Raw genomic sequence first — 20629 nt, 5'->3', positions numbered from 1 at the left:
AGAGGGGCTAGGAGGGTGGGGTAGCTGAGAGTTCAGGCTGCTTATGTGCCCTGTTGAAGTTTGGCAAGATGTTACCAACCCAGTAGGTGCTAGTGGGACATAGGCCCTGTCTCTGGGACCAGGTTTAAGATGACAAATGACTGCTCTGACCACTTGGGTGCTGGAGCCACTAGGGAATGGAAGAGAGTTGGGGGGAGCTAGAGGGGACATAAAGGGGCAGCAGCCACCAGGCAGCCCCAGGAGAGTAGGCTACAAGTTATCACATCTTCCTGTTGTCAAGAAGAGCAGAAAGTGCTGATTTTTTTTCTGTGAAATTCTATAATATTTAAATATTGGCACCTGTTTTGATACCAGTCACTGTATGAGGCCAGCTCAGTGTGTCAGTGAGCTGCTCACATTGACATGGCACTGTCCAGAGGGGCACAACGGTACCAAGAGCTAACATGGGGATAGTGCTCTTTCCCCCTTGCTGGACGCGGGCCTGAGCACTGCGTTAACTGATTTAATCCTCTCACTGACCCTCTGATGTAAGTGATGTTATTGGCACAAAGTGTCTGGACTAAGATCACGCAGGTAGAATGGAGAAGCTGGGATGACTTGATGACTGATTTCATTTGAGGAGAATGAGGAAGGTCTAGATTTGAGACTCTTAACAATGAGACTGGAATCAGATGTTCTCATCCATAGCTCCTATCCTGGACTATGACCTCTGGCCCCTAATCCCTGGCCCCTGCCCCACCCCAGGAACCACCTCTGATGCAGCCCTGTGTAAACGCCTGTCACCCTAGAGGACTGTCCTAGATCCCTGGGGCTATGTTCTGGCGCATGCACCACAAGGGACTGCTGCCTGCTGAGGTGCTCCCTGTCTCAACACAGCTCCCTTTACGATGGCAGGTTTCTAAATGAGAAAAGTGATTGTACATCTCTAGAGTATTTGGCCATGATAAGGGGTTCTCATGTTGCCGGCCTGGCCATTCTGACCTGTTCTAGAAGTGGCAGAGCGCATGGGGCTGGGGTCTGGGGCTTCAGCGGGCGGTATGTGTCTCCCAGGATCCACGAGCTGCACTTCATGGACGAGCTGGTCAAGGTGGAGGCCCATGATGCTGAGGTGCTGTGCCTGGAGTACTCCAAGCCAGAGACAGGTGAGCCCACAGCAGGAGTGGAATGGGGGTCTGGCAGGGAGGCAACCCCCCTGGCAAGGCCACAGAAAGGGGTAGTTAGTATCTGTGGATGACAGCTGGGAGTCTTGTGTTCGGTAAGGGCCCCTGTAGCTGGACCCTGAGACCAGAGTGGCTGGAACTCCAGAACACAAGACACTCGCAGGCAGGACTCAGCTTGACTTGTCCGCTGCTGGTGCCAGCACCCAAGCCAAAGGGGTGGGTGTGTGAATGAGTGAATTGTGAATGAGCTCATCTTCTACTGAAGAAGATAGATTGATTGTTAGGCATTATTTTCAAAAAGTTTGAAGCCTATAGAAATATTGAGAGAATATTATAATGAACACCCTATAGGCTTCACCCAAATTCCTCATTTTTTTTTTTTTTTTGAGATGGACTCTGTCCAGGCTAGAGGGGAGTGGCGCCATCTCTGCTGACTGCAACCTCCACCTCCCGGTTCAAGTGATTCTCATGCCTCAGTCTCCCAAGTAGCTGGGATTACAAGCACCTGCCACCATGCCTGGCCAATTTTTATATTTTTAGTAGAGATAGGGTTTCAGCACCATGTTGGCCAGGCTGGTCTCAAACTCCTGACCTCAGGTGATCTGCCTGCCTTGGCCTCCCAAAGTGCTGGGATTACAGGCATGAACAACCACACCCGGCTTTTTTTTTTTTTTTGGGACAAGAGTCTTGCTCTGTCACCCAGGCTGGAGAGCAATGGCATGATCTTGGCTCACTGCAACTTCCGCCTCCCAGGTTCAAGTGATTCTCCTGCCTCAGCCTCTCGAAAGTAGCTGGGATTACAGGCACGCCCCCTCCACACCCGGCTAATTTTTGTATTTTTAGTAGAGACAGGGTTTCACCATATTAGCCAGGCTGGTCTCGAACTCCTAACCTCAGGTGATCCACCCACTTTGGCCTCCCAAAATGCTGGGATTACAAGTGTGAACCACCGCGCCCGGCTCCTCAAGATTTTTTCTTTGCTAGGCACGGTGGCTCATGCCTGTAATCCCAGCACTTTGGGAGTTATGGAGATGGTGGAGTTATATCTTGATGTGATTTTGCCCATGCTCTTCTTTCGATCTCCCATCCCCCATGCCGTGTGCCCTACCAACTTGTCTTTAAACATCTCTTCACTCGGTTCGCCTCTCCTGATCTCCCCTCTGCCTCAGGTCATGTTGTTAGGCCTCAGACATAGCAAGTGACCAGAGTAGGGAAGGCTGGTGGCAGATGGGAGTCTGGCCACAGGCAGTCAATAGAACCTGAACAAGGCCCAAGTAGCCAGACCTCAGAGGGTGAGAGGACATTGGTTTTGGAAGAGGCTGAGAGGTTGCCAGGGCTTTACCCAGCATGCCAAGGAGTCGGACCCAGCAGGCAAGAGCACTGGGCTCTGCTGGAGTGTCTGCTGTGGATGTCCCTGGAGGAGCGTCCATGCGCCCATCGAGATTCATCCTCCTGAGCTGGTGGTGAGGAGGTGAAATGCCAGGGTGTGGGGACTCTGAGAAAGACCACACAGAGCTGAGGGAGTGGCCCTTGCCAGGCTTGGGCCAAATTGGCTACAGTTGAAGAACCAAAGACCCCTTCTCCGAGGACTGGGCAGCTTGGTCACACTGCCCTTCTGGGAGGCCAGGGCACCCACGCAGCCTTCAGGAACCAGTCTTATTCTCTCCTCTCACAGGGCTGACCTTGCTGGCCTCAGCCAGTCGGGACCGGCTGATCCATGTGCTGAACGTGGAGAAGAACTACAACCTGGAGCAGACGCTGGATGACCACTCCTCCTCCATCACTGCCATCAAGTTCGCTGGTGAGCCCCTTCCTTCCCGCTCCCTGCGCCTTGCTAGCTACCCTGCTAAAAAAGGATTCATTCTTCAACTCTCCTGTAAAATATATATCCAAGCAAGTGAATACAGTATCTGTGTATAGTATAAAGAATAATGGCTGGAGCCGGGTGCAGCGGCTCACGCCTGTAATTCCAACACTTTGGGAGGCCGAGGAAGGTAGATTACCTGAGGTCAGGAGTTCGGGACTAGCCTAGACAACATGGTGAAACCCCATCTCTACTAAAAATACAAAAATTTGCTGGATGTGGTGGTGTTTCTGTAATCCCAGCTACTCAGGTGGCTGAGGTGGGAGAATTCCTTGAACCTGGGAGGTGCAGGCTGCAGTGAGCTCAGTTCATACAACTGCACTCCAGCCTAGGCAACAGAGTGAGACCCTGTCTCAAAAAAAAAAAAAAAAAGAATAATGACCAGGTGCCATGGCTCACGCCTGTAATCTCAGCACTTTGGGAGGCCAAGGCAGGTAGATCATGAGGTCAGGAGTTTGAGACTAGTCTGGCCAACATAGTGAAACCCCGTCTCTACTAAAAATACGAAAAAATTAGCCAGGCATGGTGGTGTGCGCCTGTAATCTCAGCTACTCAGGAGGCTGAGGCAGGAGAATTACGTGAATCTGGGAGGCAGAGCTTGCAGCGAACTGAGATTGCGCCAGTGATTGCACTCCAGCTTGGGAGCCAATGCGAGACTTTGTCTCAAAAAAAAAAAAAAAGAAAGAGGAAGAAGACTATAGGCCAGGTGTGGTGGCTCACACTTGTCATCCCAGCACTTTCGAAGGCTGAGGCGGGCAAATCACCTGAGGCCAGGAGTTTGAGACCAGCCTGGCCAACATAGTGAAACCCCGTCTCTACTAAAAATTTAAAAAAAAGTAACTGGGCATGGTGGCGCACGCCTGTAATCCCAGCTACTTGGGAGGCTGAGGCAGGAGAATAGCCTGAACCCGGGAGGCCAAGGTTGCAGTGAGCCAAAATTGTGCCACTGCACTCCAGCCTAGGTGACAGAGCAAGACTCTCTCTCAAAAAAAAAAAAAAAAAAGCCAGCGAGTATCCACTTCACAGTTCTTAGGAGCGAGGTTTGAACTGGGACATTGTTGATAGCAGAGACTGTTCTAATTGCTCGTGGTCGTAATATTGTTAAATACGGTACTTAGATTCACCACATGCAGGTTAAAAAGCAGAACATTACCAGAGGCTTGCAGGCCTTCTCTGGGTCCCTCCCAGGTTACGCTTCCTCGCTTATATGGGGCTCACTCCCTTCTGTAAGCCAACGACTCCTCCTTGAGCAACATCTAATACTTGTATGTCAGGCCTGGACCCTCTCAAATGTCCTGTCATGAAGGAGCATGTCTGATGTGCCGAAACTCTAAGAGTTTTATATTTGTTCTGTTGTTTCATCCTCACCAAACTGTTATTCTATAAAGAAATGAGACAGTAGGGGGCGGTGACTCATGCCTATAATCTTTGGGAGGCTGAGGTGGACAGATCACAAGATCAGGAGTTCAAGACCTGCCTGACAAACATGGTGAAGCCCTGTCTCTACTAAAAATGCAAAAATTAACCAGGTGTGGTGGCACGTGCCTGTAATCCCAGCTACTTGGGAGGCTGAGGCAGGAGAATTGCTTGAACGTAGGAGGTGGAGGTTGCAGTGAGCTGAGATCACAGCATTATACTCCAGCCTGGGCAACAGAACAAGACTCTACCTCAAAAAAAAAGAAATGAGAATAATAAAAGCAAGACTGTGTCTAGTGCTTACCATGTGGCAGTCCCTGTTCCAAGGGCTTCACACCACTCTCCAGGGAAGGGACTGTCACCATACCCATTGTACGGACAGGAAGCTGAGGCTCAAAGGGGAGGCCCAGGTTCAGAGAGGTGTTTAACATCTTTGACCCTGGCACCAGAGAATGCCTGGGTTCAGTCCTGCCCCGTCCTCTGTGTGCCTTGGGACAAGGACTCTGTGAACCTCTGTGTTCACACTTGTCCAGTGGGATGGGTGGTGAGCATTCAGAAAGACCAGCCACATGCATGGGGCCTGGCCCAAGGCTCGTGTGGATCTTGCAATTGATCTTGATGGCACGAGCCTCCCAGCCTGTCTCCACTGGTCCCTGCTACAGTCCTGCCTCTACTCTGCTGCTGAAGTCACCTATCTCAATCCCAGACTGGAGAGGGTGTCCCTTCTTTGTCCCCAGCCTTTGTTTCTCTATATGCCCTTGCTCTGCAGAGCCTGCCTTGCCCACAGCTCCACCTGTGCCCCCTCACACACACAGCTCATATCTTGAGAGTCCCACCCAGACCTAGCACCCACCTCACCACTTCCAGGAAGCCTTCCTTGATCCCAGCACAGTTGGTTGATGGCTCTTGCAGTGGAGTTCCCCAGCTAGGGTCCCCTGCCCATGTGGCCCAGCCCTGTCTAACACACAGCATCCTCCTCCCCCAGGCAACAGAGACATCCAGATGATCAGCTGTGGGGCCGACAAGAGCATCTACTTTCGCAGTGCCCAGCGGGTAGGGTGGCATGGCCTCCTTGGGGGCTGGGGTGGGGGGTTATTGGGGCATTCTGTGAAGGTCGTGCCGGCCCTGCCAGGGTTCAGATGGACTACACTTTGTCCGTACCCACCACGTAGCAGAGAAAACCACCTTGTATGACATGGACATTGACATCACCCAGAAGTACGTGGCCGTGGCCTGCCAGGACCGCAATGTGAGGTAAGGGGTGACCCTGGACCCTTAGCTGGCCTAGTCTGCCTTGTCCTAGGCTGTCTGTTTTTCTCCCTCTGTTCCTCTGGTTCCCAAGAAGCTGGGAGGGGATCGAGGGACCCAGCAGGTGTTCCTTCTTGGGTTTTTTGTTTGTTCGTTTTTTGAGGCAGTCTCGCTCTGTTGCCCAGGCTAGAGTGCAGTGGTGCCATCTTAGCTCACTGCAACCTCTGCCTCTTGGGTTCAAGTGATTCTCCTGTCTCAGCCTCCCAAGTAGCTGGAATTACAGGCTTCCGCCACCATGACTAGCTAATTTTTGTATTTTTAGTAGAGACGAGGTTTCGCCATGTTGGCCAGGCTGGTCTCGAACTCCTGACCTCAGGTATTCGCCCACCTCAGCCTCCCAAAGTGCTGGGATTACAGGCGTGAGCCACCACGCCTGGCCACCAGCAAGTATTTCTTAGAAGCTGGGCTCTCCCAGGCCTGGCCTCCAGGTCAGCAGAGGGCTTCCTTCTGGCTCTCCCTAGAGCCTGTGTGGGATGACTAAGGTGCTGATGTGGCATATACACTCCTTCATTCACTTGTATTCCCTGAGGACCTAACTGGGCTGGATGGTGCTGGGATCATGGCAGTGGCCAGGATAGCCCCAGGCCCTCCATGGAGCTCACAGTCCAGCAGAGGGGACATGGCCACCTCACAGCCACAGACAGTGACAGAGTGGTCAGAGATGGGGGAGCCCAGGGGCCCTGCAGAGACACCTGACCCCACCTGGGGATCAAGCAGGACTTCCTGGAGGAAGAGACACCTGAGCCTGGGGAGGATGTGGAGGAGTGAGCCAGGGGGAGGCAGAGAGGGAGTGTGCAGGGGGCAAAGCAGTGCAGAGAGGCTCTGTACCCCCTTTCCAGTTCCTTCTCATTCAGTGCCAAGCACTGAGCTTGCAGTGTGTGGGGGAGATGGGCATTAACTCAGTGGGTACCCCAGGACACAACCTCAGCTTGAGATGGGGTTTCAGTTTCAGTCTAGGCATCAGATGGGGACAAGAGGTAGCAGGGGGCTTCCAGGGGAGGGGAGGACAGCAGGACCCAGAGGATGAGGTGGTGGGGTAGGCGTGGCCCTGTTGGTCACAACACACCCCCACTTCCCCAGAGTCTACAACACTGTGAACGGGAAGCAGAAGAAGTGCTACAAGGGCTCCCAGGGTGACGAAGGGTCCTTGCTGAAGGTAAGGAGTTGGAGACCCCCGTCTGTCTGCTGCCCTGATGGGCCACCTATTGTGATGGCCCACCCCTGAGACCTGTGGCCTTGGTCCTTCCTCAGTGCACCGCGCTGGCCAGCACCTTCTCAGGCGTGGTTAAACAAGGATGCTTGCGAGAGGGTGGGGAGGGTGACCCCAGCTGCGTTTCCTTTATTTACAGAGCCCTTCCCCAAGCGGGGCATCTAAGTGGGTTCCATTTTGAGTGGCAGCAGGGTATAATGGGAAGAATCAGAGGCATGGACTCCCCTCTTGGCTTGCCCACACCAGCCATGGGTCACTCAGGACAAGGGGGGACCTTCTCAGAGCGTCTGGTCTAGGACAGTTATGGATTCAGGCTCTGCCTCAGGTTGACTGTGTGACCTTGGGCAAGCATCATCTCTTGAGCCTGTTTCATCATCCCCTGTAAAATGCACATAGACAGCTTGGCTCATAGACTTGTTCTCTGGAGGAGTTCAGTTTGCACACGTTCAGTGCTTAGCTCAGGGCCTGGCTACTGTTGTTACTGCTGAGGTGGTTGTTAATTTCTTCACCTGTTGAATGGGAGCAGGAGCTCCTGCCCTGCCAGGGTCCCATGTGCTAAACATCCACCATGGGGGAGGGAGGGGCCCAGGCCTCCTCATAAGGAAGAAGCAGGCAGCTGGAGTGACATGTGGGTCCCTTTCCTGGCAGGTCCATGTGGACCCCTCAGGCACCTTCCTGGCCACCAGCTGCTCTGACAAAAGCATCTCAGTGATTGACTTTTACTCGGGCGAGTGCATTGCCAAGATGTTTGGCCATTCAGGTGGGTCTACCTCTCTGCTTGGGAGGCCTCCTCACCGCCCCACCACCCCCACCCCCAGCCTCTGACTCTGAAGGCAAGTGCAGCCTATTTGCTTTGTTTGCAGAAATTATTACTAGCATGAAGTTCACCTATGACTGTCATCACTTGATCACAGTATCTGGAGACAGGTAGGACATGGACCGTTGGGAGAGTTGTGGCTCAGATACCATGAGCACTGTTCTCAGCCTGCCTGTGTAGAAAGCATTTCTGAGCTGCCCAGTTTGGACTGTGGGAGTCTTGGTGTCACACCCAGCCTTGAGTTCAAATCCCAGCTCTAAGCTGGGCATGATGGCTCACACCTATAACCCCAGCACTTTGGGAGGCTGAGGCGGGTGGATCACTTGAGCTCAGGAGTTCAAGACCAGCCTGGGCAACATAGCAAAACCCCATCTCTACAAAAAATTAGCTGGGTGTGGTCATGTACAACTGTAGTCCCAGCTACTCAGGAAGGGGAAGATGGCTTGAACCTGGTAGGTAGAGGTTGCAGGGAGCACAGATCACGCCAGTGCACTCCAGCCTGGGTGACAGAGCGAGACCCTGTCTCAAAAAAAAAAAAAAAAAACCTAAAAAGAAGAAACAAATCCCAGGCCTGTCACTTACTTTCGTGTCACCTTGAGCAGCTTATTTACCCTGAGCCTCAGTTTGCTCCCCTGTAAAAGACAACATCGTTTACCTTAAAAATGGTGTGATGAGGCCAGGCATGGTGGCTCACGCCTGTAATCCCAGCACTTTGGGAGACCTAGGTGGGTGGATCACCTGAGGTCAGGAGTTCAAGACCAGCCTGGTCCACATAGAGAAATTATGTCTCTACTAAAACTACAAAAATTAGCTGTGCATGGTGGCAGGTGCCTGTAGTCCCAGCTACTCAGGAGGCTGAGGCATGAGAATGACTTGAACCTGGGAGGCAGAAGTTGCAGTAGGCGGAGATTGCGCCACTGCACCCTAGCCTGGGTAACAGGGCAAGACTCTCAAAAAAAAAAAAAAAGAAAATTGTATGGTGAGAAATGAATGAGATGATATCCATATATTCTTTAGCACATGGGTGGTGCTCAACGAAGTCCCTTTTGTAAACTCCCTTTGATTTACCCCTGTTCTTCCCCACAGCCCTCTTCCTCAGGTCTTGAGGCCTCCAGAGCAGGCTCTGGTTTGCTGAAATGCCCCAGACCTGGGCCCAGGGTGTGGATGTGGCGAGTCCAGCATCCCTGCACTAAGCGGATAGGGGTGTGTTTTCCAGGAGCATCTGGAGAATGGGGTCCAGGCTGTGGTGAGGGTGGCTTCAGGGTCAGCCATGGCAACAGCTCCCATGCTCACTCTTCCTCTGCCTTGCATGTCTCTCTTTGGCCTCCACAGCTGTGTGTTCATCTGGCACCTGGGCCCGGAGATCACCAACTGCATGAAGCAGCACTTGCTGGAGATCGACCACCAGGAGCAGCAGCAGCACACAAAGGACAGGAAGCAGAACGGCCACCCCAGGTCCTGGCAGCCCCTGTCCTTCCACCAGAGGGATGAGTCCCTGCTGGGGCCCCATGGAGTGATGCTGGGGACACAGCAGTGGCCAAGACAGCCCTGGGCCCTGCCCTTAGCACACTCACAGCTGGGTCGGGGAGACAGACTTTGAATATGCAGTTACAGTAATACATACAAAAAGGTTTTGTGGGGTTTTTTAATTTTCATAAATAATAGAGACAGAGTCTTGCTGTGTCGCCCAGGCTTGTCTTGAACTCCTGGGCCCAAGTGATCCTCCCACCTTGGCCTCACAAAGTGCTGGATCACAGATGTGAGCCACTGCACCCGGCCATGAGAAGGATATTGAAGTGGAAAAGCAAAGTGTTTGGCGAGCCTGGGCACTGTGATGGGGGATGCCCCAAGTGGCTGTGGGAACAGAGCAGTCCCAGGCCGGCCAGCCAAGGGGAAGGGTGGGTAGGGAGGGGGTCTGAGAGGAGGGCTGCAGTGGGACCGCAGTGTCCTCTTACTCCCATCTGAAAGCTGTAGCTTCACTTACTTCTTTGAATCTTCTAAATATACTTCTTTCAAGTGTTTATGTAGCAAAGCCAGTTTTATTTGCAGATAACTCGTGTTCTAGTTTTTGATTTGAGGTTTTGGTTTGGGTGTTGCTCATTTTGAGTGGGAGGTTTTTTGGTTTTTCTTCTCTCCTGCTGCTGGGTGTGTCTGTTTTTGCCATTGGCTCCATGTGACTCCCAGGGCACTGTGGAGACCAGGCCTTAACAGGAGCCACTGGTCCTGAGGTCCTGAGGTGGTATTAGAGGTATCATCTTGGTATCTTGGTTTTGAGGCTCCCACTCCACCCCTAAGCTATGAACCAGGGCCCTGGCTGCAGTGCCTGCCTCATGCCAAGGGAGTTTTAGTTTCCTGTACTCGGGAGGAGCCACCATCATTGCTGCCACCTACAGGGAGCCCAGCACAGGACTGCAGTCCCACTGTCTGCTTGGCTTTCCGTCCCATTGCTGTAGCCCTGAAAGAGTTTGTGTTCGTTTGTAGTCTGGCCTTTGTTAATCTCATCTATTGTGGTGATGTGTTTCTAGTGGGGAGACGGTGTCAAGTGAGAGACTTGCCAGCACCATCTTGACCAGCAGCCAAGAATATGTTAACATAGAGCTTAGCACAGGGCCCGGCCCTAGGCAAGTCCCCACCACCAGCCCGTTTGCCTGTATTCTCTCCTTACCGTCCTCATTCCTGGTTTTAGGCAGGATACGTATGTGTCCACACCTAGTGAGATTCGCTCCCTGAGCCCTGGAGAGCAGACAGAGGATGATCTGGAGGAAGAGTGTGAGCCAGAAGAGATGCTGAAGACACCATCCAAAGACAGCTTGGATCCAGGTTGGAAAAGGGGCCCTGTTTTAAACTATGTCAGTGTAGGGAATCATTGCTGGGTTTTGCCCATGACTTTGTTTACAGGGCCTGGCACATATTAAAACTCAGGAGTTGACCAAGCACGGTGGCTCACACCTATAATCCCAGCACTTTGGGAGGCCGAGGTGGGTGGATCACCTGAGGTCAGGAGTTCCAGACCAGCCTGACCAATATGGTGAAACCCTGTCTCAATTAAAAATACAAAAATTAGCCAGGCGTGGTGGCGTGTGCAACTGTAGTACAGCTACTAGGGAGGCTGAGACAGGAAAACTGCTTGAACCTGGGACGCAGAGGTTGCAGTGAGCCACTGTGCAGTGGCACTGTGCCACTGTACTCCAGCCTGGGTGACAGAGCAAGACTCTGTCTCAAAAATAATAATAATATAAATAAAATAAATAACACTCAGTAATAAGGCTTAGTGTGGTGGCTCACACCTGGAATTTTAGCACTTTGGGAAGCTGAAATGGGAGGGTCACTTGAGACCAGGAGATCGAGACCAGCCTGGGTAACATAACGAGAGCCCACCTATGCAAAAAAAATTTAAAAAAAGAAATTAGCTGGGCATAGTGGCACACATCTGTAGTCCCAACTACATGGGAGGCTGAGGCAGGAGGATCACTTGAGGCCAGGAGTTTGAGACCAGCCTGGCACATACCAAGACCCCGTTCCTACAAAAAGAAAAAAATTAGCTGGGCCTGGTGGTGCACACCTATATTGCCAGCTACCTGGAAGGCTGAGGCAGAAAGATTGCTTGAGCCCAGGAATTCCAGGTTATAGTGAGCTATGATCACCCCACTGCACTCCAGCCTGAACAATAGAGTGAGACCCTGTCTGTAGAAAAAGAAAGAAACTCAATAATCATATCAGTCAAGACTCTTTCAGTATAAAAGCAACCAGGCTTAAGTCAGGAAGAGAATTTTTTGGTGCCTGAAAATTGGAGAGGATTAGCTTTCAGCATGGCTGGATCCAGATAGACAGATGATAAAAGGAAGCTTTTTTTTTGTATCTTTTGGCTCTGCTTTTCTTCATGTTGGCTTTGCTGACGGACAGACTCTTCCTTTACTAGGGGAAAAGATACCCCCAGTAACTACAGGCTTATAAAACTCCATAGAGAATAGAACACCTCTTTCCTATAGTAGCTCAAGCAGAGTTGACTCACATTCCTGGTATGACTGGTGTACCCACTTCTGAGCCAATTGCTGTAGCTGTCCACATCTGAGCATGTGATCACTTCTGAGGGCAGACTGTAGTCAGCTTCATCCACTCACACCACCTGATCAGGCATCAAAAATGTATTTGAGGCTGGGTGCGGTGACTCACGCCTGTAATCCCAGCACCCTGGGAGGCCAAGGCAGGTGGATCACCTGAGGTCAGGAGTTCGAGACCAGCCTGGCCAATATGGTGAAACCCCGTCTCCGCTTAAAATACAAAAATTAGTTGGGCGTGATGGCGTGCGCCAGTAATCCTAGCTACTTGGGAAACTGAGACAGGAGAATTATTGAACCTGGGAAGTGGAGGTTGCAGTGAGCTGAGATTGTGCCACTGCACTCCAGCCTGGGTGACAAAGCAAGACTCCGTCTCAAAAAATAAATGAATAAGTAAAAATAAATTGAATTCTGTTGCGGATATTGTCCGAAATCTTTTTCCTCTGCAAAGTCTCTCATCTACCTGAATATTGGTGAATACAAAGCAGAGGCCTCCGAAATTTTAAGTTATTCCCCTGCAGGTGGCCATTTAGGTTTCTTGATTTCACATCACTCTTAATGAGGCTATGGAGATGGAGACCACTCCTAGGCCTCCTTGAAATGTGAGGATTTCTCCAGGACAGAGTCTGAGGAGTAGCACCGCTGGATCCGGGGGTTATTTTTACTTTTATAAAGTTGTTTTATTATTTTATTTCACTTTTTTTGTTGCCCAGGTTGGAGTGCAATAGCACGATCATGGCTCACTGTAGCCTTGACCTCCTGGGCTCAAGCAATTTTCCCTCCTCAGCCTGTGAGTCGGTGGGACCACAGGCTCAACCTACCACACCCAACTAAATATGTGTGTGTTGGGCATGGTGTGTGTAGAGAAAAGGTCTCACTGTGTTGCCCAGGCTGGTCTTGAACTCCTGGCCTCAAGTATCCTCCCACCTCAACCTCTCAAAGTGCTGGGATTACAGGCTTGAGTCAGTATGCCTGGCCTTTATTTTAAAAGAGAACCCCAGCCAGGTGCAATGGCACATGCCTGTAATCCTAGCACTTTGGGAGGCTGAGGTGGGCGGATCACAAGGTCAGGAGATTGAGACCATCCTGGCTAACACATTGAAAACCCGTCTCTACTAAAAATACAAAAAAAAGAAAAAATTAGCCGGGCAGCCGGGCGTGGTGGCTCACGCCTATAATCCCAGCACTTTGGGAGGCCGAGGCGGGTGGATCACGAGGTCAGGAGATCGAGACCATCCTGGCTAACATGGTGAAACCCCGTCTCTACTGAAAATACAAAAAATTAGCCAGGTGTTGTGGCGGATGCCTGTAGTCCCAGCTACTCGGGAGGCTGAGGCAGGAGAATGGCATGAACAGGAGGCGGAGCTTGCAGTGAGCCGAGAGCATGCCACTGTACTCCAGCCTGGGCGACAGAGCAAGACTCCGTCTCAAAAAAAAAAAAAATAGCCGGGCATGGTGGCGGGCGCCTGTAGTCCCAGCTACTTGGGAGGCTGAGGCAGGAGAATGGCATGAACCCAGGAGGCGGAGCTTCCAGTGAGCCGAGATCGCGCCACCACACTCCAGCCTGGGTGACAGAGCGAGACTCTGTCTCAAGAAAAAAAAAGAGAACCCCAGAGTTCTCCAAACCCGGTACTGCTCCACCCTGCATTGCATTAGGCTCTCCGTTGTCCCCACACTTTTCCTGCCATCCTTTGGTAGTATTAAGCTTTGTCACCTTGGTCAGTCTTGTGAGTCAAATACCATGTCCCATGGTTTAAGTTTGCATTTCCCTGACAGCCAGTGCTGTTGAGCCTTCTGACCCCTGGGTTGTGGTGTTGCCTCTTTGGGGACTGCCCGGTTATGTGTGTGGCCTGTTTGTTGGGATGTTTGTCCTCTTTTCATGGATTCTGTGTGTCTCTCTCCAGATCCTCGATGCCTGCTAACCAACGGCAAGCTGCCACTGTGGGCAAAGCGGCTGGTAAGTCTTCAGGGAGAGGGTTGCTCAGGGGCTGGCAGAGGAAACGCCTCCCCGGCTCTGCCTTCTGGAAGCCCTTTTTCCTTTCCATGTCCCTCTTTTCTCTGGAGAAGCCCTGTCATCCTTCCAGGCTCAGTGAGACAGCTCTTTGTTCATGATCAGTGCCCTGTGCCAGGCATTGTTCTGGATGTCAGGGACACAACAGTGAACAAGGGAAACAAAAGCCTCTCCCTTCACAGGCTCACTTGCCTGTGTGGGTGAGTAACAGTGTCCCCATTAAATAAGTAAGTGACGTAGTATGTTGGGTGCTGATAAGTGCTATGGAGGGAAAAGAATCAAGAAGGAGGCCGGGCGCGGTGGCTCAAGCCTGTAATCCCAGCACTTTGGGAGGCCGAGACGGGTGGATCACGAGGTCAGGAGATTGAGACCATCCTGGCTAACCTGGTGAAACCCCGTCTCTACTAAAACATACAAAAAACTAGCCAGGCAAGGTGGCAGGCGCCTGTAGTCCCAGCTACTCGGGAGGCTGAGGCAGGAGAATGGCGTAAACCCGGGAGGCAGAGCTTGCAGTGAGCTGAGATCCGGCCACTGCACTCCAGCCTGGGCAACAGAGCCAGACTCCATCTCAAAAAAAAAAAAAAAAAGAATCAAGAAGGAAAATACGTCAGCCAGGTGCACTGATGCGTCTCTGTGGTCCCAGCTACTCAGGAAACTGAGGTGGGAGGATCATTTGAGCCCAGGAGGTTGAGGCTGTAGGGAACCGAGATGGCACCACTGGACTCCAGCCTAGGCAACAGAGTGAGATCCTGTCTCAAAAAAGAGAATAAGAACAGGGGCCCAGCACGGTGGTTCACACCTGTGATCCCAGCACTTTGGGAGGCCAAGGCAGGTAGATCGCTTGAGCCCAGGAGTTCAAGACCAGCCTGAGCAACATAGTGAGACCCCATCTCTACAAAAAATTTAAAAATTAGCCAAGCGTGGTGGTGCATACCTGTAGTCCCGGCTATTCAGGAGGCTGAAGTGGGAAGATTGCTTGGGCCAGGGAAGTCGAGGCTGCAGGGAACTGAGATGGCACCACAGCACTCCAGCCTGGGCAACAGAGCCAAGACCTTGTCTCATAAAAAAAATTAAAATAGAGAATATAAGGAGTGTTGGGGGGTGGCAGTTTTAAGTACACAGGAAAGGCCTCATTGGGAAAATGATATTTGATCAGAGTTGAAACAAGTGAGACAGGAAGATACTGGGACGAATGTTCTAGCCATAACAGCCTATACGTGTAAAGGCCACGACGCCAGGAGCTCAAGACCAGCTTAGGCAACATAATGAGACCCCCATCTCTACAAAAAATTAAAAATAGCCAGGCATGGCTGGGCACGGTGGCTCACACCCGTAATCCTAGCACTTTGGGAGGCTGAGGCGGGCAGATCATGAGGTCAGGAGGTCAAGACCATCCTGGCTAATACGGTGAAACCCTGTCTCTACTAAAAATACAAAAAATTAGCCAGGCATGGCAGTGGGTGCCTGTAGTCCCAGCTACTCGGGAGGCTGAGGCAGGAGAATGGCATGAACCCAGGAGGCGGAGCTTGCAGTGAGCCAAGATCGCGCCACTGCACTCCAGCCTGGGCAACAGAGCAAGACTCTGTCTCAAAAAAAAAAAAAAATAGCCAGGCATAGTGGTGCACATCCATAGTCCCAGCTACTCAGGGGCCTGAGGCAGGAGGATTGCTTCAGCCCAGGAGTTGGAGGCTGCAGCGATTGTGCTACTGCACTCCAGCTTGGACAGCAGAGCAAGACCTTGTCTCTTAAAAAAAAAAAAAGAGGCCGGTGCCGTCGCTCATGCCTGTAATCCCGGCACTTTGGGAGGCCGAGGCGGGTGTAATCCGAGGTCAAGAGATTGAGACCATCCTGGCCAACATGGTAAAACCCGGTCTCTACTAAAAATACAAAAATTAGTTGGTCATGGTGGTGCATGCCTGTAGTCCCAACTTCTCAGGAGGCTGAGGCAGGAGAATCACTTGAACCCAGGAGGCGGAGGTTGCAGTGAACCGACGTCACGCCACTGCACTCCAACCTGGCGACAGAGTGAGACTCTGTATCAAAAAAAAAAAAGAAAAGAAAGAAAAAGAAAAGAGAAAGACAATGTGGATTATAAGAGACAGAGTAAGAGAGGTGAATGAAGGATGATCCCAAGGTTGGGACCTGAACAACTGGAAAAAACAACTGAAACAGGGGAAGCTTTAGGAGGAGCAGGTTTGTGTGGAGGAAATGAGGAGCTGAGTTGTCAGCATGTTAACTTTGAAATACCTACCAGACATCCATACAGAGATGTAGAGCAATCGCATGTGCAATTCTGAGGTTTCAGAGAAAAGTTCATGAATCCCAGCTGGGCATTCCCAGCACTTTGGGAGGCCGAAGCAGGATTGCTTGAGCCCAGGGGTTTGAGACCAGCCTGGGCAACATAGTGAGAGTCCACCTCTACCAAAAACCAACAAAATGGGCTGGGCACAGTGGCTCATGCCTGTAATCCCAGCACTTTGGGCCGAGGAGGGCGGATCACTTAAGGTCAGCAGTTTGAGACCAGCCTGGCCAAAATGGCAAAACCCCATCTCTACTAAAAATACAAAAATTAGCCAGGCGTGGTGGTGGGCACCTGTAATCCCAGCTGCTCTGGAGGCTGTGACAGGAGAATTGCTTGAAACTGGGAGGCGGAGGTTGCAGTGAGCCAAGGTCACACCACTGCACTCCAGCCTAGGAGACAGAGCAAGACTTCATCTCAAAAACAACAACAAAAAAAAAAAAAAAAAAAAGAGAAAGGTTCATGCTGGAGATACGTACCTGGAAGTTGTTTCTGAATAGTATTGAAAGCCAGGAGCCCGGATTGGCTGTGTGAAATGTCTGCAGTGAGTGAGCACTCAGCCGGGTGCCTGACTGTCCCATATCCTTCAAGCTAGGGGACGATGATGTGGCAGATGGCTCGGCCTTCCATGCCAAGCGCAGCTACCAGCCCCACGGCCGTTGGGCAGAGCGGGCTGGCCAAGAGCCCCTCAAGACCATCCTGGATGCCCAGGACCTGGATTGCTACTTTACCCCCATGAAGCCCGAGAGTCTGGAGAACTCCATTCTGGATTCACTGGAGCCACAAAGCCTGGCCAGCCTGCTGAGTGAGGTACGCACTTCCACCCCAGCCTGGTCTGTAGCCCTGGCACTGTGACGGCCCCAGGGCCTGGCGCCTCAGGCTGACTCCCACTCCATGGGGGCAGGGAGGATTACGTGAGGTGGTGAAGGGTAGAAGGGTGAGCCCCAGGACTGTTGCACAGCAAGACTTCCCAGGGCAGACAGGGAGTCGTTGGAAAGTGAGTCACTTGGGGGTTAAGAGCTTGGATGCTAGAGCAGGCTTGTACCCAAGTGGGGGACATTTAGGTAGATGGAGCCCTGACCCTACCCATTCCTGTTGTGTGACCTTGAGTAAGAGGCTTACCTCTCTGGGCTTCAGTCATCTAAAAAGTAGTCATAATGGGGCCGGGGCAGTGACTAACACCTCTAATCCCAGCATTTGGGGAGGCCAAGGCAGGAGGATTACTTAACGATCACTTGAGTTCAAGGCCAGCCTGGGCAACATAGCAAAATCCCACCTCTACAAAAATATTTTTTAAATTTTTTTGTTTTGTTTTCTTTTCTTTTTTAAAAAAAAAACTTTTAAATGGTAGTAACAATCTCTTCTGCCCCAGAGGGCTTTTACAGGAATCCATGCTGAAGCATAGGGCCTGGGCTCTTAGAGGTGCCTGTGCAACTTTAGCTCTTACTCTACTATTTTCCAAACAAAATTGCTTTTTATCCTATCCTGTAATTTGTCATCTTTATTGGGGTATAATATACATCCAGTAACATGCACAGATTTTAGGTATACAGGTTGATGAACTATCTGTGTAATTCATATGTGTCCACTACCCTGGGTAAAATCTGGAGTGTGTTCTACCTCCTAGAAGGTTTCTGCCCCTCCCAGTCAGGTCCCTGCACCAGGATAACCAGTATTCTGACCTCTAACCAAGGACTGGGTTTCCTATTATTGAACTTCATATAAATAGACACGTAGAGGGTTGGACCTCCTATTTTTGGTGCCACACCTCTTCCTCATCTATAAAGGGACTGATAACGCAGGGGCAGCCCAGGACAAGCTGGTTGTGAGCAGAGTGCGTGGCACAGGCCCTGGGTCACAGCCTCCAGCAGCCAGCCATGGTTCCTGGCGTAACAGTGGCCCCAGCCATGGCTGCTTCAGAGTGGCTGTGCTGTCTTCCCCATAGTCAGAGAGTCCCCAGGAAGCTGGCCGGGGGCACCCCTCCTTCCTCCCTCAACAGAGGGAATCATCTGAGGCCAGTGAGCTCATCCTCTACTCTCTGGAGGCAGAAGTGACAGTCACAGGGACAGACAGGTGGGTGTCCTTTCTACCAAGGGAGCTTTAGTTGGAGGAAGCCCCAGCTGATAGCTGCACCCTGGAAGAACTGTTCTTTGCCTTCCCAGTGGGCTTGTGGGAGTGGGGACAGTTGTGGCCTGGATGGGGCAGGAGCCCAGCCTTAGTTCCTTGGTTTCAGGTGGGGTACAGGAGGGCCTGACCTGGGGGAAGGAGGGGACATTTGGAGGAGGCGGAGAGGCTGAGGCAGTGCTCCTACAGGAGCAGCGGGTACGGGTGCCTAGGGGCTCCAGGTGGGGCTGGCTATTGAGTCTCCAGCTGAAGTCCTTGTTCCCTCTCTGCCCCCACTGGCACTGCAGCCAGTATTGTGGGAAGGAGACGGAGGCCAGGCCTGGAGACCAGCAGGGCGACTCCTACCTCAGGGTGTCCTCCGACAGCCCAAAGGACCAGAGCCCGCCTGAGGGTGAGTGCAGGAAAGGCAGGGACCCTGTGACAGTCTGTGCATTCAGCCAGGCCCCTTTCTGGGCACCGATGGTGACTTTGACCCAGTACTGAAGCTCAGAGTCTGTCGAGGAAGACACATGTGGTCCCTGCTGCTGCCTGAGGATTCTGGGCCCAGCTGCCTACAGTTGAGAGCCCAGCTCTGCCACCTCCTTGATGTGGAACTTCCCTCATTCATAAAATGGTGGGTGGGTGCTTTTATCATCCCTCCTCCAGATGGGGAAACTGAGCCCAGGGAAGCATAGCCCTGGCCCTGGCTCACCTGAATGGTCAGGCTGTGGGCTCCTGACCCCAGCTGTCTCCTTCAGACTCAGGGGAATCAGAGGCCGACTTGGAGTGCAGCTTCGCGGCCGTCCACTCCCCAGCTCCGCCACCTGATCCCGCCCCTCGGTTTGCCACGTTGCTACCCCATTTTCCAGGTAAGCAGGGGCCAGACACACAGGGGACTCGCTGCTCGGGCCTGGCTTAGGGCCAGTCACAGTGTTTAAGCACAGGCCCTGCACTTGGAGCCCACTGAGCCTGGAAGATGGGGATCCCTGCTTCTCAGCCTGCAGGCAACAGGGCAGGGATGGGTGGGGCCTGCTTTCTCCATTTCAGGTGGCGTCTGCTGTGACTCATGGTGTTGGCTCCTCTTGTCCCTCCCCTCCTTCCCTGTCAGGATGCGCAGGTCCCACAGAAGATGAGCTGTCCCTGCCCGAGGGACCCAGCGTCCCCAGCAGCTCCCTACCCCAGACTCCGGAGCAGGAGAAGTTCCTCCGCCACCACTTCGAGACACTGACTGAGTCCCCCTGCAGAGGTAGGACCCTGCCTCACCCGCACCTGCCAAGGCCATCTGTGCAGCCTGGGCACAGCATTGGTGTCCCTGGAGTCAGCTCCCCAGCAGGGCCGTGAGGGTGAGTGGAGAACACCTGCTCCGTTTTTTTTTTTTTTTTTGAGACGGAGTCTCACTCTGTTGCCCAGGCTGGAGTGCAGTGGCGCAATCTCAGCTCACTGCAACCTCCAACTCCCCGGTTCAAGCGATTCTCCTGCCTCAGCCTCCTGAGTAGCTGGGATTACAGGCGCACACCACCAAGCCTTGCTGATTTTTTGTATTTTTAGTAGAGACGAGGTTTCACCATGTTGGCCAGACTGGTCTCGAACTCCTGGCCTCAGGTGACCCACCCGCCTTGGCCTCCCAAAGTGCTGGGATTATAGTTGAGCCACCGTGCCCGGCCTGCTGCTTCACTCTTGACCTGAGCCTCACGATGCCTCCTCGCCCACTGCCCCTGCTTGTACCCTGTGTCTGCACATAAGGGTTTCTAGGGATTGCCCCACTGGGCTGTTGGCTGGCCTGGGGCTGGGGCTGCTTGGCGGGAAGGGTTATGAGGGTCACCTCGGGATGTTCCCCTAGAGCTCTTCCCCGCAGCTCTGGGAGACGTGGAGGCCTCTGAAGCTGAGGAGTACTTCTTCAACCCACGCCTGAGCATCTCCACGCAGTTCCTCTCAAGCCTCCAGAAGGCATCCAGGTAGAAGCTGGCCAAGCACAGCCCACCCTCTGGCTCCTTGACTGCCTCGGAGCAGGCTGAATGAGAATCATTCTCCCTGCTCTCCTTCCTACAGGTTCACCCACACCCTCCCTCCCCGGGCAACCCAGCACCTTGTGAAGTCTCCAGAGGTCAAGCCCATGGACCAAGTTGGAAGCCAGCCCAGAGCAGATACTGGCTATGCCTCCCCAGACGGGACCCACGTGAGTATTAGAGCCACCTCCCTCAGGGCACGGGGCTGGGAACCCCGAGGTCTTGTCCTCACCTCAGAGCTGTGCCTGCAGGTCCTCGCTGCGGGGAAGGCTGAAGAGACCCTGGAGGCCTGGCGCCCACCACGTGAGTGCCCCAGTCCCAGACGGACAACCCTGGGTTTCTCGGCAAGCGGCTGGATGTCCAGCCGAGCTGTGGGG

The 20629-nt window shown here is 52.6% G+C and overlaps 1 protein-coding gene across 7 annotated transcripts in view; it reads left to right on the top strand.

Annotated features, from left to right (window-relative positions):
- Positions 1-20629, top strand: part of WDR62 (WD repeat domain 62) — a 51648-nt gene that overhangs the window by 29194 nt on the left and 1825 nt on the right. For 5 of the 7 annotated variants that reach the window (XM_031659606.1, XM_031659604.1, XM_031659607.1 and 2 more), the window contains 18 exons: positions 1051-1142; positions 2836-2961; positions 5426-5493; positions 5573-5694; positions 6829-6904; positions 7607-7718; positions 7822-7885; positions 9108-9230; positions 10462-10595; positions 13738-13790; positions 16735-16953; positions 18089-18216; positions 18555-18658; positions 19005-19115; positions 19355-19492; positions 20087-20201; positions 20296-20422; positions 20504-20555. In XM_031659606.1, the coding sequence (XP_031515466.1) occupies positions 1051-1142; positions 2836-2961; positions 5426-5493; positions 5573-5694; positions 6829-6904; positions 7607-7718; positions 7822-7885; positions 9108-9230; positions 10462-10595; positions 13738-13790; positions 16735-16953; positions 18089-18216; positions 18555-18658; positions 19005-19115; positions 19355-19492; positions 20087-20201; positions 20296-20422; positions 20504-20555 (1964 nt within the window). The remainder of the gene's footprint in view (positions 1-1050; positions 1143-2835; positions 2962-5425; positions 5494-5572; positions 5695-6828; positions 6905-7606; positions 7719-7821; positions 7886-9107; positions 9231-10461; positions 10596-13737; positions 13791-16734; positions 16954-18088; positions 18217-18554; positions 18659-19004; positions 19116-19354; positions 19493-20086; positions 20202-20295; positions 20423-20503; positions 20556-20629) is intronic. The other 2 variants (XM_031659605.1, XM_031659603.1) reach the window with 1 other exon arrangement.

The sequence above is a fragment of the Papio anubis genome, chromosome 20 (assembly GCF_008728515.1).
Source record: "Papio anubis isolate 15944 chromosome 20, Panubis1.0, whole genome shotgun sequence".
In the NCBI taxonomy this organism is placed as follows: Eukaryota; Metazoa; Chordata; class Mammalia; order Primates; family Cercopithecidae; genus Papio; species Papio anubis.
Note: the sequence above shows the minus strand (reverse complement) of the source record. Positions and strands in the feature narration are given on the sequence as shown.